The 18832-nt window shown below is 42.0% G+C and overlaps 1 protein-coding gene across 1 annotated transcript; it reads right to left on the reverse strand.

Moving 5' to 3' along the window:
• Positions 1-7869: 7869 nt before the first annotated feature.
• TEX36 (testis expressed 36) lies at positions 7870-18692 on the reverse strand. Its single transcript, XM_032312345.1, has 4 exons — positions 18291-18692; positions 13673-13804; positions 12758-12838; positions 7870-8469 (listed from the first exon to the last, which is right to left on the reverse strand). The coding sequence occupies exons 1-4, from the start codon at positions 18339-18341 to the stop codon at positions 8173-8175; spliced, it is 561 nt and encodes a 186-aa protein (XP_032168236.1). The 5' UTR covers positions 18342-18692; the 3' UTR covers positions 7870-8172.
• Positions 18693-18832: the final 140 nt, after the last annotated feature.

An 18832-nucleotide genomic window follows, 5' to 3' on the forward strand; every position in this document is an offset into this window, starting at 1 on the left:
GATGACTTTGTATCTATGACAGATTATCCCGATTTTCTAAAAGATGGAAGACAGGGTCCAAGTGTGCACATCAGGGCAGCAAATCTGGTAACCAGTCCAAGGAGAGAGTGGGTTTGGGGAGAGGTGGGGCCCCAGGACACTTGGCCAGATTCTTTAGATTCTCTGCCAGAGATGGGGACCATCACATTCTCTGTGCCAGGCAGTGATCTGGATCTGTGTCAGGGCCAAGGCAAGAGGACGGGGAATAGTTACCTGGGCCCGGGGTTGGGGCAGTGCCCCTGGAAGAGGACAGTAGACAAGCTGGGAACCCTCCCCAGAAACAGAAGTGGTGCCATGTCCCAGGCAGTGCAAACTGCCACTCACCCGTCCTCAGGCTGACGGTGTGAGGACGTCCACACCACTCACAGATCAGTGAGCAAGGATCCTCACAACGCGAGCATAAAACCAAAAATCACCAAATGTTTGCACCATGCTAGAAATACATACAGCAATGCCTGAGAAACAAAATGAATGGACAAAAATAATGAGATATTAGAACTAGCAAAATTATTATTGGACAGAATTAAACATTCCATCCACTAGTAAGATCCTAATAGAGACTCTGGAAGTTAAAATGTTGTCAGTAGCTTGGCGGAATAACAGAATGGACCCACTGAAGAACCAACGAGCAAACCGGAAGGCGAAATATAGGGCTTCTCCCAGCAATGGGTGCAAACAGACAAGCAGATGGAAAATATAAAGGAATACTTCAGAGTTGAGAAAGATAGGTCCAGATATTTACATACCTATATAAGAAGTATTCTAGAGGAAAAGGAGAAAGGGAGTAGAGAAAATAATCAAAGAAATAGTTAAAGAAAATTTTCTATGACTTCTAAAAAAAAGTAAAAAAAAAAAAAAAGCCCTAGGATTTAAAAAGTGAAATAGCTCACCCAGTTCTCAAGGGTGCATTTCACATTAATGCTAGACTAGCACAGCCAGTTAACAAGCTATATATAATTATTTTTTTGTAGCTAGCAAGAGACTACTCACAAACACACACACATACACACACACACACACACGTGCATGTACTGGTAAAATCTGAATAGTCTATGGATTTAACATAAGTTTCCTGTATTTGCTATTCATGGTGGGCTGAAGCCCAGGATGAGGCCCTTGACATTCACTCTTGTGTAATCCCCTGCCCTTGAGTGTAAGCAGAACCTGTGAATTTGATTCCATATCACTCCCATTATTCTGCCATGTTATTGAGAAAAAGGGACTTGTCCAGGTGCAATTAAGGACCCAAATCAATTGACCTTAAGATACAGAGATTGTCCTTCTGCCATGTGAACCCTCACCAAATGCTAAATCTGTCCCACCATGATCTTGGGACTCCCCAGCCCTCCAGAACTATGAGAAATAAAGGTTTCTTGTTAACAAGCAAATACAAATATATGTGGATGTTAAACTGGGTGGATCTGGGGCGTCTGGGTGACTCCATTGGTGAAGTGTCTGCCTTCAGCTCATGTCACGATCCCAGGGTACTGAGATGGAGCCCCAGTTCGGGCTGTCTGCTCCATGGGGAGCCTGCTTCTCCCTCCCCCTCTGCTACTCCTCCTGCTTGTGCTGACTCTCTCAAATAAATAAATAAATCTTTTTTTTTTTTAAAGATTTTATTTATTTATTTGACAGAGAGAGATCACAAGCAGACGGAGAGGCAGGCAGAGAGGGAGATAGAGGGAAGCAGGCTCCCTGCTGAGCAGAAAGCCCGATGCGGGACTCGGTCCCAGGACCCCGAGATCATGACCTGAGCTGAAGGCAGTGGCTTAACCCACTGAGCCACCCAGGTGCCCGTAAATAAATAAGATCTTAAAACAACCACCACCACCACCACCTGGGTGGGTCTGATCTAATTGTGTGATCCCATTAAAAACAACAAATAAACAATAACAACAGAGTTTTCCTAGTGAGAGAGATCCCAAAAAGTAAGAGAGATTTAAACTCCATTGATGACTTTGAAGCCAGACAAGGTGATAACAGCATGTCAAGCAGCAACTTCCAGGAGCTAACAATGGCCCGTGGCTAACAGCCCACAGGGAACAGGCATCTAGGTCCTACAAGCACGAGGAACTGAGTTGGTGCACAACCACATGGGCTTGAAGAAGACCCCAGGATTCACTAAACTTCATTTTAGCCTGTGAGACTCTAAGCAGAGTCCAACCAGTGTGCCCAGAACCATGAGCTAATACACGGATGTTGTTTTGAGCCACTTGCTATAAGCAACAGAAAACAAATACACTGTTGTCCCAAACTATGCCAAATATTATCATTAGGGAAAACTGGGTAAAAGGGACACAGAATCTCTCTGTACTACTTTTTTCCCCACAATTTGCTATGAAACTATAGTTCTTTCAAAATAAATTTTTTTAAAGATTTTATTCATTCATTTGAGAGAGAGACAGAAAGAGCACAAGCAGGGGGAACAGCAGGCAGAGGAAGAAGCGGCTCCCCCTTGAGCAGGCAGCCCATCGTGGGGGCTCGATCCCAGGACCCAGAGATCATGACCTGAGCTGAAGGCAGATGCTTAACGGACTGAGCCACCCAGGGGCCCCAAGAAACATACTCTTAGCTCTGGAGAACATACTGATGGTTACCAGGGGGACAGGTGAGATAGGGGATGGGGGTGAAGGGGGACCCTTGTGATGAACACAAGTGATGTGCAGAAGGCTTGAATCAACATATTGTACACCTGAAGCCAATATTACACTACATGCATATAAGGTTTTATAGACAAGATAAAGGCATATAAGATTTTAGAGACGAGATAAACATGACACCAGGTGAGGTAGGCACAAGGCAAGATTTATTAAAGGCACTCTCCGGCGAAGTTTCAGGGCTTAGGAAAAGGGGAGCCAGGAAAGTCGCACCAGGAGGAGGTGGGCATCCTCGGGCAAGATTCCGCGACTCTGGAAAGCGGAGTCGGGGAAGTTGAACAGGGAGGGAGTTGGTGGGGGTCTTTTATCAGGCCAAGGCAGGGCATTGGTTCACATCCATACATGGTAGGTATTTGGGGATCAGAGGGTATGGGGTGGGGGGTCCTAATACTTCTGTTTCCTGCATAGGTATCAGGTTACCTGTGGAGACATGACCTGGGCATACATCCTTTTGGTGGGAGAATCAAGGGTTAAGGAAAGGGGGGTGGGGAGGCTGGAAGATGGCGGCCCCGGTGGTCATTTCTATTGTTCCTCCTGCACTCCCAGAGCCACTGACCCAACAATGCACACTAACTGAAATTTAAACTAAAACTTTAAAAAAAGGGGAAAAATAAAAACAGTATGTACAGAAGCATAGTGTATCTACAGAATGGCCTTTGGAAGAAACAGCCTTACCTACATTCTCAAGAAAACAGGAAAGGCTGCAAATAAATGAGTTATATTTTCACCTTGAGATGCCATAAAGAAATAAAAACAAGCCCAAGAACAGAATACGTGAACAAGAAAGCATGAATTACTAAGATCAAAAGCAAATAACGGCAACAAAAATGTAGATTTAGTAAAGAGAGCAAAGACATGTGAACAACGTTTAACATGTCAAAGGACAGGACATAACGTTAAAGATTAAAGAGAATAACTAAATGAAATATCCCAAATTCAAGAATCAGTACAAAACAGGCTATTTCCTCTGTAAACAATAGTGACCAAAATTAGATGGGGCACCTGGCTGGCTTGATGGGAGGAGTGTGCAACTCTTGATCTCAGGTTGTGAGTTCGAGTCCCATAGTGAGTGTAGAGATTACTGAATAAATAAATAAATAAATAAATAAATAAGTGACCAAAATTAGAGAAATGGAAAAAAGGAAATAGAAGATACAGATTAATTTTCATAAAACACATTGAGAAGATGTTCCAAGATCTGTACCTGAAAACCACCCGGCCCAGGAGATTTCATGGCGAATTCTATAGATATTCGCAATTTCCACACGCAGTGTCAGAGCACAGTAAAAACAGATTTTAGAGGAGGGTCTGGGCGGCTTTCGTCAGTTGAGCCTCAACACTTGGTTTTGGCTCAGGTCCTGGTCTCACGGTCATGATTCAGGGCCTGTGCGTTGGGCTCTGCTCTCAGCTCCAAGTCTACTTGTACCTGTCAGTTCCCCTCTGCTCCTCCATCTGCTCCCACACACACACACTCTCTCTCTCTCTCTCCTAAATAAATAAATAAATAAATAAATAAATAAATAAATAAATATCTTTTTTAAAAGTAGACTTTAGGGACACTGAGGGTGGTGCAGTCTGTTAAGCACTGAACTCTAGGTTTCAGCTCAGGTGGTGATCTCAGGGTTGCAAGACTGAGTCCCGTGTCTGGCTCTATGCCCAGCACAGAGTCTGCATAAGATGCTCTCTCCCTCTCCTTCTGCCCTTTCCCCCTGTGCGCTCTCTCTAAAATAAACAAACGAGTGCTCGCTTCGGCAGCACATATACTAAAATAAACAAACGAATCTTTTAATACAGTATATTTTAAGATCCTTTAACAATTTGCATATTAAGGCAAGAGAATAATACATCAAAAGAATAATACATCATATCATAACCAACTAAAGTTTGTCCCTTAGAATGTCAGTATGGGTCAACATTAGGAGATCCATTGATATACTTTACTACATTCACAGATTAATACTGAAAATGTACATGATCATCTCTGTAACTGCCAAAATGTCATGGGCTAAAATGTCACCCCACATATTAACAATAAGAACTACAACAAATCTTAATTTCATAATTCAAATTAAAGGGGTCCTAAGCAAGGCATAAAATCCAGAAGCCATTAAATAGGAGATTCATACATTTTACTACATGAAAATACACACAGAACTAAAAACATGGTGTTTACCACACCTATGTAAGATGTTAACAATGGGGGGAGCCATGGGGAGTGATGAATGAGCGGAGAGGAGCGAGATGGAAACAGGGTACTTCCCATTCAGTTTTCCTATAAACCTAAAACTGCTCTAAGAAATATAGTCTATTAATTTAAAATACATATATGACAACAAAGAGGGACTAACCAACATTTGATACAAAGCCTTAATATCTTAATATATCCAGAAATCATGCAAATAATGGAAGAATGAGACAAATGAACCAATGGAAAAATTCGTGAAAGATACAGATAAACATTTCACAGCAAGAGAAACACAAATGGCTTTTCAATAACATACAATGAAAGAGATGCAAATTGAAGTACAATACCATTTTTTAGCTAACAGATTGGTAAATATAAAAAAATTTGTTAATACACCAGTGTGGGGAAATAGTTTTCATATCTCGTATCTTGTTGACAAAGCTGTAAGTTGGAGAACAGCCCCTTTTAGGAAATTTGATCTTAAAATTTTTTATCTTTTTTTTTTTTTAATTTGACAGACAGCGATCACAAGTAGACAGAGAGGCAGGCAGAGAGAGAGAGGGAGAAGCAGGCTCCCTGCTGAGCAGAGCGCCCAATGTGGGGCTTGATCCCAGGACCCTAAGATCATGACTTGAGCTGAAGGCAGAGGCTTAACCCACTGAGCTACCCAGGCACCCCTTAATTTTTTTTTAATTTAATATGTACTAAAATTGAAAATCCACATATTCTTTGGTTGAATTAGCATATTTCTATGAGTTTTACCATATAGAAATGCTTGTAGATGGAGGCAAATGTTTATCTATACAGATGTTTAGAGGAGGAAAAGACAGAAACCTGCGTAAATAGCCATCAGAAGATTCCAGGACCATGGCACATCCACATAATGAACCACTAGACAACTGTGTTTTCAAAAAAGATTTGTAAGTACTGATAAGGAACAACTTTGAACCTTCAAAGATACATTTGTAATTGTAGGTGGTAGCGGAGCAGTGGAAAGGCAACAGTGGAATAGTGTCTACCACTGGTGTTTGTTAAAGGTGTGTGTGTGTGTGTGAGAGAGAGAGAGAGAGAGAGAGAATGAATCTATACAGATTACCTGGGAAAAGACGTACATTAAAAAGTGTCAGTCAGTAGGGCTGGCGCTGGGAGAAAAAAATGGGGACTGGAGTCAGAGATACCAGGAAAACCATTTTCACTTTTTAATTTTTTTTCCTATGTACATACATTACATGGACTTTACAAAATAACTTAGACAGAGAAAAACAAGAAACAAAGAATAAGAGATCACTCTTAACTGGATAAAGATTACCTATCTAAAACCTACGGCAATAGTCAGACTTGAGAGCAGCATATTTGAAGCAGCCTTGTTACTTTCAGAAATAAGGATATGCGCCATCTGTGCCAGTATTCAAAATGTATCTGATGCAATAAAATGAGGGTGATGTATAAATGTGAAAAATGAGACAAATGATCCTTTTTGCAAATGATATAATCATCTGCATAGAAAATCCAAAAAAAATCCACTGAAAAACTATTAGAACTTTATTTTTATTTTTTTGGAAATTTATTATTACAAGTTTAGCCAGGTGTCAAAAACCAGATTCCCACACAGAAATCAATAGCTTTTGTACACATCAGTCAAAATCAACCTAACAGTGTAACTTCAAAAAAAAAATTTTAAATAGCCACAGAGGTTCAAAATATGCAGGAATGAACATAGAAAAGAAACATGCCAGAACTATGTGAGGAAAACTCTAAAACTTTACAAAAGAACATAAAACAAGATTTGAATAAATGATGAGATTCACTGTCACATAAGGATATCAATTCTCCTATAAAATATTTTCTAAGTTTGGGGAGATTTCTATCAAATTACCAGTGGATTTACTTGACAAGCTTATTCTAAAATTCATCTTTAGGAAAAATATCCGAATACAGATAAAAAGTGTTGGTATTGAGTGCTGGTGACACTGGTAAGTTTAGAGGAGTGCGATGCAAAGGACCATTGAGTGGGAAAAGACCCTCCTCCGATAATCAGAGAAATGCAAAATAAGAGAACAAGTAACGTGTTTTTATCCTTACATATCCTTAAATATCTAAAAGTTAATTTGAGGGGCACCTAGGTGGCTCAGTCCTTTAAGTATCCAACTCTTGACTTCAGCTCAGGTCATGATCTCAGGGTTGTGAGATCAAGCCCTGCGCTGGGCCCTACGGTGGGCGTGGAGCCTGCTTGAGATTCTCTCTCTCCCTCCACCCGTCCCCAGCTCCTCATTTTCTCCCTTTCTCTAAATAAATAAATGATGATTGGAGGAGGGACAAGCTGAAATGCACAGATACCATTGGTAGGAGGCTGATCACTTTACTCTAAGGTAATTTGGGAGTATTTCTTAAAACTTCAACTGTGCATCTCATCCAATCTGGCACTGACAGAGTAACTTCTCAGATTCTACTCCTGAGGAACATACAAACGTGCATTCAAAGAGACTGATCAAAATGTTCTTGTGGCACCAGGTCAGACAGCAAAAAAGTGGAAGCAATTCAAACGCTCACTAGGAAGATAATGTCTAAACACATGGTGCATCCATTTTAGGGAATGCAGTGCAGCCGTTTGGAAACCAAACCAGTCTATTCATGCTGACACGGTAAGAACTCCTAGGATACATTGTTAGATATCAAAGGACGTTCCTGCACACCATGGGCTGTGGAACAGTTTATGTCCAAAATTAATATGGAGTGATACATATGTATATGATTCTAAGCGCACAGAATAAAAACAAAAGGTTAACTTACTTCTGGGGACAGGACAAAGATTGAAGACGTGATGAAATCAAGGGGAACTCCTGGTACGTCTGTGTTGTTAGAACTTTCAGCAGGAAAATGTGATCCTATATCAATTACAGAATTTTTTTAACTCCCCCCGGAAGATAACGTGGAATTTTAAAGTTCATTTTAATACATTTTTCGCTTAAAGCACTTTTCATTGCAAGTGTATATATCTTCACATATCTTTATTTTTATAAGAACTTGAATGTTTTTCAACCTTACTAAAAAAAACAGAAATATGTTAAAGTGGGGAGTGGTAACATAATGTGTAGCTTTTCTGGATTCTCAATATAAAGACTTTCATCTCTGTGTTATCACGGCAAGAATATTTCACCTCTGCATTAAGACATGTACAATCTCTAATCTCTAATTTAAACAAATCCTATGTCAACTAGTAGGCTGAACCAGAAAACAAATGTTCAGTGCGATACCAATATTACAAAACTCATCCATAACCTTCTGGAAGGATTAGGGCTCCAGTGAAGAACCAACCTTTTTGTCAATAGCAAACCTTACTTTTGGAGTCTTTTTCAAAAACTCTGTATAACTTTTCCGAGGAATAAATTTAAAAGACTTCCATATCTCATTATAATGTCTTGGGAAGCGTCTGAAAATTGGGAGCACCACAACTTCTCGATAGACATATGATATTTGGTTATTTGAAAAGCCGTCAAGACAAGACGGAACATGGTCACACGCCCAGAGATTGAAATTTCTTGAAGCATGTTGCCTTTTCTCTGGGGAGATCTTCCTCCGTCCCAGGCCCTGGGAAAGAATTATAAAAAGATTAGGAGAAAAATATTCAAGGTCACAAAGTTCTGGGGTCTTCAGTGGAACCAGTTACATGGCATTCTAGCCTTAATGCACAGTATGGCAACCACTACAAGAGGTATATCTCTACCTGCTTGCTAAGTGTTGTACATCAACACTCAGAGTACGCTGGAGGCATTTTGTTGACGATTCTTGCAGTCTTCCACTTCCACCAAAGGGACTAGTCTTCCAGAGACAGGGAAGGGGGAGCCAGAGAGACCACAGCTGGAAACAGCCTATTAGCCAGCCTGAGCTCCCAGGTACCCTGGGCAGGTTCTCTGCACCCAGGTGGCTCCTCCGTGAATTGGGCCCTGGCAGCATCTCAGCATTCAATGGGATAGATGGTTCTCCCTCTAAGAAGTCCACAGAAGCTGGATTCTTTCCCGAGAAGGAAGCAACACCTTTGGTGATCTGCCCACAGGCTTCCTCATTAACACTCAGGACCTCACACATGAACCTGAGAACAGCGCTGTATTCAGAACTGGGCTTTAGATCTGATCATGATTAGGAGACAACACTATGCTCAGACAAAAGACGAGGAGAAAAGACACATTAGATTACCCAGACTTTACATTACAGAGCATCCTGGACTCACAATGGAGCAGTATCCGATAATTCCATGGTAAACAGAAAAAAATTGCAAGTTAGGGACTGTCTGTAGCAAAGTGAGTTTGTCTTTTCATAAGGACCGGTATCATTCCAAGTGGCAGCAGGTGGCAGACCCAATTAGGGTAATTTGAAGAGAGTTTAGTAATGGGACTATCTGTGGGGCCCCCCACTGGGACAGTACAGAGGCTCCAGGTCCAAGGGGCTTGAGAGGAAATGTAGTCCCCACAGATCAGCCCCTGGTGCCAGGGGAGAGAGAAAGGGGGAGACTGACTGTGGAGGCACAGACAGAAGGTGTTGCCCAAGCACCTTTCTAAAAATGTACCTGCAGATACTCCAGAAAAAAATTAAAACCAGATAAAAGAGACAAAATGAATAGAGAAAGAGCTACAAAGAAAGGAACAAGCAAAGCTTGTAATTAAGTCTAACTACTTACTGATAATGTGACTATGAAATATATTGAAACTTCAAGTAAGAATCCACAGAAAGAAAGGAAAGAAGGGGAGAAAGAGAGATAGAGAGAGAAACAAATCTGGAATTGAAATCCCAGGATTTCAGCTTGACTGCTTTTAACCCCAAGAGGTGCCACTTAACATGAGCCCATGAAAATGGCACCTTCATGACTGGGAAAGCACATCCTGGCCTTCAGCACAAGAACACCTAGAGAGGAAAGTGAAGAAGCCCAGTACACTGAAGAATTTGCCTTATTCTGGAGGGAAAACCTATGATATTAAAATTTATATTTATAGAGTAATAGTGTCAATGAATTTCTTAAACATTTATATTTAAGGGTAACCACTAGTAAACAAGAGAAGTCAGGGTGAGCAAATAAATTCAATCTAACAAAGTTAGGAGAGGGAGGGGAAAAAAACAAGAAACAACATGCAAACATGGTAAATAGGAAACATAAAATGAAATAGCAGAAATAACACCCAAAACACAAATTATATCAGTGTGAATGGGTGAAATTTTCACACAAAGAAAAAATGACTCTTGGATTTTTTTTTAAACCATGCTCTATTTTATTTATGATTTAAAAAAAAGAAAAGCAACACCAAATGACTAAAAAGTATAAGGACAAAGGAATAAACCATAATGAAAGTAATGACTATTCCCAAAAAGAAAACAATAGTGGCAAAGCTAATATTGCACTCTAGAATTCATGGCTAAAAACAATAAGGTATGTAAAGAGAGATACTTCATTTTGATAAATAATAAAAGCCACCAAGAAAATAAAATACTCATGATTTTTTATGTAGAAAGATATGGCATTAAACTATATAAGGCAAGGGGTGCCTGTGTGGCTCAATGGGTTAAGTCTCTGCCTTCGGCTCAGGTCATGATTCCAGGGTCCTGGGATTGAGACCCACATCAGGCCCTCTGCTCAGCAGAGAGCCTGCTTCCTCCTCTCTCTCTCTGCCTGCCTCCCTGCCTACTTGTGTTCTCTGTCTGTCAAATAAATAAATAAAAAATCTTAAAAGAAAAAAAAAAAAGAAAAGGCTATGTAGGATTTGAATAACAAAATTAAGACTTTAATTAATAAAATGAAGAACTTTGTAATCAACAGATGGGAAATATATGTTCTTTTTAAACACCCATGAAACATTTAATAAAATTAATCAGGTATAAGGTAACAAAGATATTCTTTATAATTCAGAATCCATATGCTATAAAAATTAAACCTATTGAATTAGATATTAGCAACAAAAGATGATCTCAAAAAATTCTAACCATGCAGAAAATTCAAAACATTATTCTAAATTATTTTTAGAATTAAAAATTAAATCATAGACTATTGAAAGCAAATAACAATGAAACTTTTATTAGTAAAACCGTTGGGATGTAGCCAAAGCAATAACCTGAGGAATATTCATAGTTTTAATAAGTTTATTAACAAAAACACTTGCAAGTATATGAACTAAACATACAACCAAAAAAGATTAAAAAGAACAGCAAAATGAGTATTTTAGGAGTTGTTACACCAATAAATTTGAAAAGAAATAGATGAATTTTAGGTAAACACATATCAGCAAAATCTACATGAGAAGAAATCAGTAGAATAGATTAATAATCAACAGAGAAATGGAAAGGGTAAAACAGTAAAAAAAAAAAAAAAAAAACTTACTCTAAAAAAAGTATTAAATCCAAATAATTTCATGGGCAAATTCTATCTAAATCTAACTTCATTAAACTGAAAGTTCACATTTTATCTAAACTATTCCTAAATGTAGAGAAAGTTGGAAAGCTTCCATTGTTTTCCATGAAACTAACATAGCTCTGACAAAATATTTGTGTTTATCACATCAACAAGATACACACTTTTATATATATGTTTGCATGTAGATTGCAAAAGTTCTCCAATTTTACCCACCAAACCATTATTGGTGAGCCGTCAAGGTGGCATTATGAGGAGGAAAAAAGTAAGAGGGCCAAGTTTTTTTCAACTGTATTTAATTCTGTACTGTTTGAAAGTTGTAAAGGACATACATTACTTTGACAGTTTAGAAAACCATTTTAAGCCCTCATATATTCATATATTAAGCCCTCCATTTAGAAAGGCTGGCAGCATGGATATTCTGGATCTGTATTCAACACTCTGCTAAGGGCAAATCAGAATTTTTAGGTTAAACCACTTCAGCTGAGCTTAGATACGACAGCCTAGAAGAAAGAGTAACTTTGGGGAAGTTTTTGGGTTCCTTGTTATCAGGTTCCCCATCTCCAAATTGGGGACAATAAGAGTAATTAGCCAGTAGTGTTGTCACGACCATTAAATGAGATAGTATGAGATGCTTACATATGGTACATTTTTAATAAATGGTGGGTTTTATGTACATCATCATCATCATGGACATTCAGATTTGGTAAGAATTCTCGGAGATCACCGGGTCCACCCCTCTACTTCAGATATATTAACCCTGCCCTGTCCAGTTTGATAACTGCCATCCACATGTACACTTTAGATGTGGGTTTTCCAAATGCAGGGGGACAAATCAGGATTATAAAGACTTCGTTTAGGGAATGTAAACTATGTCAGAAATAATGCTTATATAAATTACACATTGAATTGATAATTTGGGGAGTAACTGAGTTAAATAAAATATATTATGAAAATTATATTTTCATATTAGAAAATTTGCAATTACATACGCAGCTCACTAGATTTCCACAGCACGGTGCTGTGTTCACCACCACTAATGAGGGCTCTCAGACTCTATTCTCTCCACTGAGGACAACTCACCACTTCTGGGGAAGGACAGCACCAGTGATTGGGAAGTCCTTTGTATTATGTAAGCTCCCCTTCCTCTGATCTCTCCTTGTGGGGCGTGGGGCTGCCTACCAGAGACACACAGGCAACCCCTCCTTCCCAGGACAGATCTTCACAAGAGACTCATGAATGAGATAGTTTATGAGAAGACACGTTTTGAAGTAGGAAGTGTATGCAAACATAGGCAGAAGGACTATGCTTTCTGGTGCAGAAAGTTGCACAGAACTTTGAGAGGTTTCTGCATTTTTTTTTTAACCTGTTACGAGGCATTAATTTTGACCTGGTTCCAAATTTTGAGGGAAGTCCTCGACCTTCACTGTGCCTCCCAGGGGCACTCCCAGTTGGACTAGTAACTTGGAGAGCAATACTCACCGAGTCCAGGTAGCACCCCGAGCTCTGCAGGCTGTGCCGATTGTCGTGTACAGAGAAGGGGAAGTTGTTATTTACTGCTTGCTGGAAAAGATCGAGGGAGGGGATGAAAAGACACACATCAGGACCCCAACATGCTTTCAGAACCAACACACAGCAGCATGGAAAGAAGACAGAGGAAGCAAAGGGACATTATGTAAGAGAGAAACCCATTACTGGAAAGGAGCAAATGGCCCAGGGCAGTGAGGTCACAGGGGTGCGCACCAACTCAAGGCTTTAAAACTCAACTTCATTGGTGACCTTGCAGAAAATCATAAGAATCCTCTTTCTTTTTTTTAAATATTCATATATTTTATTTTTTATTAATTATTTTTATTAACATATAATGTATTAAAGATCCTCTTTCAAAACTCCTTCTTTGGAGGCAAAGAAGGAAAAGCATATTGGTTTGTGGAATTGAAAGCTGGTAAGGACCTTTGAGGCCATCAAGACCAAACTCCTTCATCTGACCAATAAGGATTCTGGTAGACCAGAGCCCCAGCCCAAATAGGCAGTGAGAATTAGCTAAGGGTGAGGTTCACACCGGCTTCCCCTTAGCCCACTCTATGTTCCTGAAGTAGCTCACAAACTGGCAGGGGAAGCAGAATGGGCTCATTCATGATCTGTGAGGTGTAACCAAAGGTGATGTTCCTTGTCCACAGATGAGCCTAACCTGATTGTCTGGACCAGGAGGGAGTTTGTCTAGAGAGTATTTGGGGTGTTACAGGGACCAGGTTTCAAGGTGGAATGCTACCTGCATTTAGGGAGCGGGGGTGACAAAGGAGTAGTTCCTTCCGAAGAAGCGCCAGAAATGCCAGTGGGGCTGCCCCCGTGGAGAGCCACAGGGACGGGCGGCCCAGGCCCGCACTCTGGACTCACCTTCTCCCGAACTTTGTAGATTGGTGGTAGCTTCCCCTCCACTTGCCGAGACGACCGTGGGCGGTGGGGCTCCTTTAGCATAGCGCTTGTGCTGGATTCTGGTGTCTTCTGTGTTAGTCCAATCTGAGGGAACTGGAAAACCAGCGCACGCCGTGATTAAAACCAGACACACTGTGTCTCAAAGCGAAGTATGGGGGCTTCCTCCGTGATGTGATTAAAATGCCATTTGGGTGCTTCTGGTGTGCAATGGAAATGGCATAATTTTTGTAATTTTCAAGTATTCTTTCCAAGACAAAAAACACTGTAATGGCCCCAGGTCATCCCTGCCAGCTGTTTCCAGTTACTGGGGCCACCCCCACTGCACCCGAGCCTGGAAATGCTTCCGCCCTGGTAAGGGGCCTGTGGCCTGTGAGCGCCAGCATGGGCCCCCGAGGAGGCACCCCCCAAATGGGGGCTAAGGGTTCAGCCAGCCTCCTGCAGGGTGAAGTGGTGCTAAACCCAGTCGAGTCTCCACTGAGAAGGTAGATAGGGGATAGGATACAAAGCTTAATAATAAAGATGATTTGGGGAGGCTGCTGGTTTCTCTCCATGAACACACGGCAAGGAAACAGGTCTGGGCAGTGGGAGGAATTCCCCAGAAGGGCCTCCGCCCACCCAACAGAGAGCTCTGGGCATGGGATGACCTCTCAGAACTGTCCTGAGCCGGGGTGAGGGGCCTGGGCCTTCCTGCCTGCTCATGGATCAGTCACCAAGTGTGGGTTGCTCTAGAAGGAGGGGTGACCTCGAGGAGGCGGCTGCTTTCCGCCAAGGCAGCCCTAGTGTCAAAAAACAGAGGAGGTTCTGGTTGGGGAAGAAGTATAATTTGGTGGTTGGGTCACACGCTATAGATCAAAGGTCCTGAGTCCAATCCCGGCTTTCTCTCCTGTACGGTGAGCCTGATGTGAGACACTGAATTTTCTAAGCCCCCATCTCTTTATCTGTAAAATGGGAATAATAATACTTATTTGACAGGGTAGCTGAGATTAAAAGGGAAAATGCATGTACCAGAGAGTACCTGCACCTGCTAGCAGATTCTAGCTTTGCTCACAGCCCTCGCCTCCCTGTCCCCTCCCTAACCCCCCGCCACACTTCAGGCCCTTGCGCCCTCCTTCCTGCTGGATTACAAGGAATTGAGCCAACACTGCCATTCTCCCTCGTTCCTTCCCACGTCACATCTAACTGCGTATGCGGGTGGCTTCCATCACTGCCTGCACGGAGTGTGTTCAGTATGTTACTCTTTCTGGAAAAAGGTGGAGATGTTACACCCTACACGTGGTGCCCTTGGTGGGCTCTCCTCACAGCAATGAGAAGTAAGGGGCTAGGTGACACGCAGCCACTGAGCCATCTCTTAAATGCAGTCCTGAGTGGAAAAAAGAAAACCAGAAGGAGACCTATAACCCAACACCATTTCTGTAAATAAAGAATCCATGCACACAAGACAAGACCTGATTTACAGAACCTATCCCGATGAAAAAACTCCCAGGACACAGTTTTGAATGACTACAGGAATGAGGATCAGGGCAGTGAAAAACTACACACCAGTGCCAGGCCAGCACCCACCCGGAGCCCCAACCAGCGCCCCAACCAGCATCCTAACCAGCGCCCAGGCTCTCTGGGGGACCTGCCCAAGGAGGGAGGGACGAGGGACCCGGAAGGAGGAAGGCTTTCTTCTCACCATCCTGCTCACCATCCTGCTCACCATCCTGCTCTACTATTCAAATGTTTCTTAACCAAGTGCAGCGTTACATTACTCTTCTCCACAACAAAAATAATTATATCTGTTTCTGATTACAGTTGTAATACATATTCATGGTTTAAAAAGATTCCAACATAGAAACATAAGGAAGTCTTTCTCATACATCCCTGTGGGCATGAACACCGTGTTTGTGTATGGATGGATGTGTGTAGAGACAGAGATCATTTTGCATACATAGGGTCATATCATACATGTGGTTTCTAAAGATCATGTGTGCCGATTTATGGAAGAGTAACTTTTGATTCCTTTCTCCCCCTCCTTTGGTCGCCCGGCATGACAGTATCCACAGCCGAGGGCGCATGTCCACAAACTCTGACCCCTGCAGACAGGCTTCAATTGGTTTAAAAAGTTGAACCATAAGATGCGTCCTGTGCTGCGGTTTTTTGCTTTCCCACTTAACAAGGTACCCTAGACATTTTCTCAAGCCAACCTATATGTTTCTGACTCATTCAGTTCTATTTTGTAATGTTCTAAAACAATTCTTTTTCCAAAGTAAATAAAAAATACAAAGCGCCTCCAGACCCATAACCTTTCCTTGCTCCCTTTCTCCGGTCTGGCTATGTCAACACTCCTGTCTGGGCGGCTACAGAAAATCAGGCGGGGGTGGGAGTCATTCTAGCATCAGGAATGAGCCTTTTCCCCAGCTAAATGACAGCCGACTTGAGTTCATTTGTATGCTGGACGTCTAAGGACTAAATCACTAGGGGAAAAAAAAAGTCTCTAGCATTTTAATTTCACTCTTTTAAAATATATATTTAATGGTGATAACATGATAACTGTGAAATAAACCCTTCTGGTGGATATTGTAACCATGAAATATAGCTTTTTAACTAGTTGGCAGTGAAATTTTTGCTGCGTTCACTCACACAATGACTGCAATATTAAACAGGAAGGGAAAAGTGTATGAAAAAAGCTTTTCCTGCCCGGCAACAGCCAGATTACAACCAGCAAGGTCAACTGCAAAATGACTGTCACCTTTAATGTGGCAATTATTGTCATCCCCAGTGGGCTGCTGCTGACTCAAAGCCAACGATTTCTTGAATTTTCCCAACTGGCCTGCAAGTTGCTTTGGGAAACTTCATGATCAGCACTATTCTTTTTATGCTCTGAGCTGCTGGCAACAGAAGGGACCCACCCCAAACACTCAAATCAGGCTTTGGCCGGCAATGCCTTTGCCCCCAAGCCCTGGCTCCGGGCACAGTCCTGGGATCACAATATCTCCCCAAACTCCGTGGCAATAAAATTGACCATGTGACCCAATGAGATCAAAGAGAAATCTGTAGGGCAGGGCTCTGGGATAGTCTTGTTTTCCCCCCATGAAAAGTGACAGAATTAGCCAACAGGTGCCTTCCACCTTTTCGTCCACTGACTTCCCCCTCCTTTACCCCCCTGAGTTAAACAGCCCCACACCAAGGATGACATGACCGGATAACCTCCAAGAGCATCTGTCCCAGCCCCGAACTGCCTCCTTCTGAATTTCTTGTTGCTTGAGAAATACAAACCCTTATTTGGTTCACTGTGGTCAGCTTTTTATGATTCCTGCTCAAACACAATTGTCGCTGATAGAGAGGAAGTTACTTAGTCTGAGAAACTTGCATTTTTCTCTTCAAGACTGACTCCTGTTATGTAGTTCATCCTATTTCTCATTTTACTTTGGCTGCCAGGAACCTCAGAGCCAAATCTGATGATATTTTATAAATTGCAGACATGTAAGTCCTATGGCTGGTGTATATTACATATCTTCCCAGTCCCAGCCTTTTATTCTTAAATGTGTCCAAACTGATTCTGAATTTTTATTTTTTTATGATTTCCTGCTTTATTGTGAATATTTTCTATACGTTATTGTAAATCTTTGAGGAATGAAGCAGGGCATACAAGAAAAAAATATAGGTGTGTATGTATAATATTAATATACAGAATAGTTAACAAGTATTGAGTGGTTACTCTTTTTGTGTGCACCATACTAAGCTCTCTATTGAATGGTCTCGTGATCTGTGCAATAGCCCTATAACCTTGGTACACTATGCTCCCATTTAACAGACAAACAAACTGATTTAAGAGTAAGCTGTTTAGTCAAGATCACATCCAGGTGGGTAAAGTTAGTTTTTGTCGGTTTTTTTTTCTTTAAGATTTTATTTCTTCTGTGAGAGAGGGAGAAAGAAAGAGTGTACACGCAGAGGGAGGGACTGAGGGAGGAGGAGAGAGACAATCTCCAGCAGACGCTGCACTGAGCGGAGAGTCTGACTGGGACCTCGATCTCATCACCCTGAGACCATGACCTGAGCGGAGACCAAGAGTCAGACACCTGACCAAACGAGCCACCTGAGAACCCCAGAAAGTTAGTTTTTTAAAGCCTTTAGATTGAAATGTTCTGAGGTGTTTTCTATTTTTCCCTTTCTTTTTAAACAAAGAGTGTTAACTTTTCCACGCATTACAGCTCTAATGCAATCAGTAGGTAAAAAGACAAAGATCCCAGGACCCCTGGAGTTTACATTCTCGGAGTGGATATCATACAGTAGATTACATGGTATGCTGCAAGATAGATATTATAAAAAAAAAAAAAAAGAAAAAGAACACACAACATTGATGGCTTCGTGGACACTCACGAGAGCGCTGAGTGTTTTACACACAAGAGTTGTTTCATGCAATCCTTCCAAAGACACTATGAGGGTCTATTTCACAGGTGAAGGGACTGAGGTTAGGGAAGTGATTCCTCAAGTGATGCCACGTGAAGTAGCAGCAGCGGGGTCTAGACTCGGGTCTGTGACCTTGACCACACCCACGTGGCCTGAGAAAGGCCAGAAAAGCCACCATCTTTCTTACCCATCTTCCATCCTTATCTAAAGCTGGGTTGAAGCGTCTCCCTTTGGCCATTTTCTGCAGGAAGCGAAAGTGCCTGAGGTCGTCTCCCTGACGTCTTCACTGCCTCAGAAACTCTGTCATCTGGAAGACACTCCCCCTCCTTGCTCCTGACCTTCAGCCTCTACCAGGAGGGGAGGGTCCAGGGGACCCACCGTTGCCATAGAATCAGAGCTCTCATCACAATGGGGGAGGATGGTGGGGCTTCTAAGCCCTCAGAGGGTTCCTGCCAGGGTCCTTACACCTGCTGTTCCCCAAGGTGGAAGGCAGAGCTGCGGAACCCTTTAACAGGTCAGGCCAGTGGGGACAAGACAGCCTGGAGATAACAGCAGACTTTGTCCCCTCTGAATCCTTGAACTGGTGACATTGAGTAACCATCTGTCCCAACTTCTTAGTTGCCAGGGAAGTGAACTGAATCCAGGCAGGGGATGACCTTCTCCTCGGCGGGATTGTGACACCCAGGCCCCAGGGCTCCCACCCTGTCCCGGCTCAGATCTCCATCCCAA

This window comes from Mustela erminea, chromosome 14 (genome assembly GCF_009829155.1).
Source record: "Mustela erminea isolate mMusErm1 chromosome 14, mMusErm1.Pri, whole genome shotgun sequence".
NCBI lineage: Eukaryota > Metazoa > Chordata > Mammalia > Carnivora > Mustelidae > Mustela > Mustela erminea.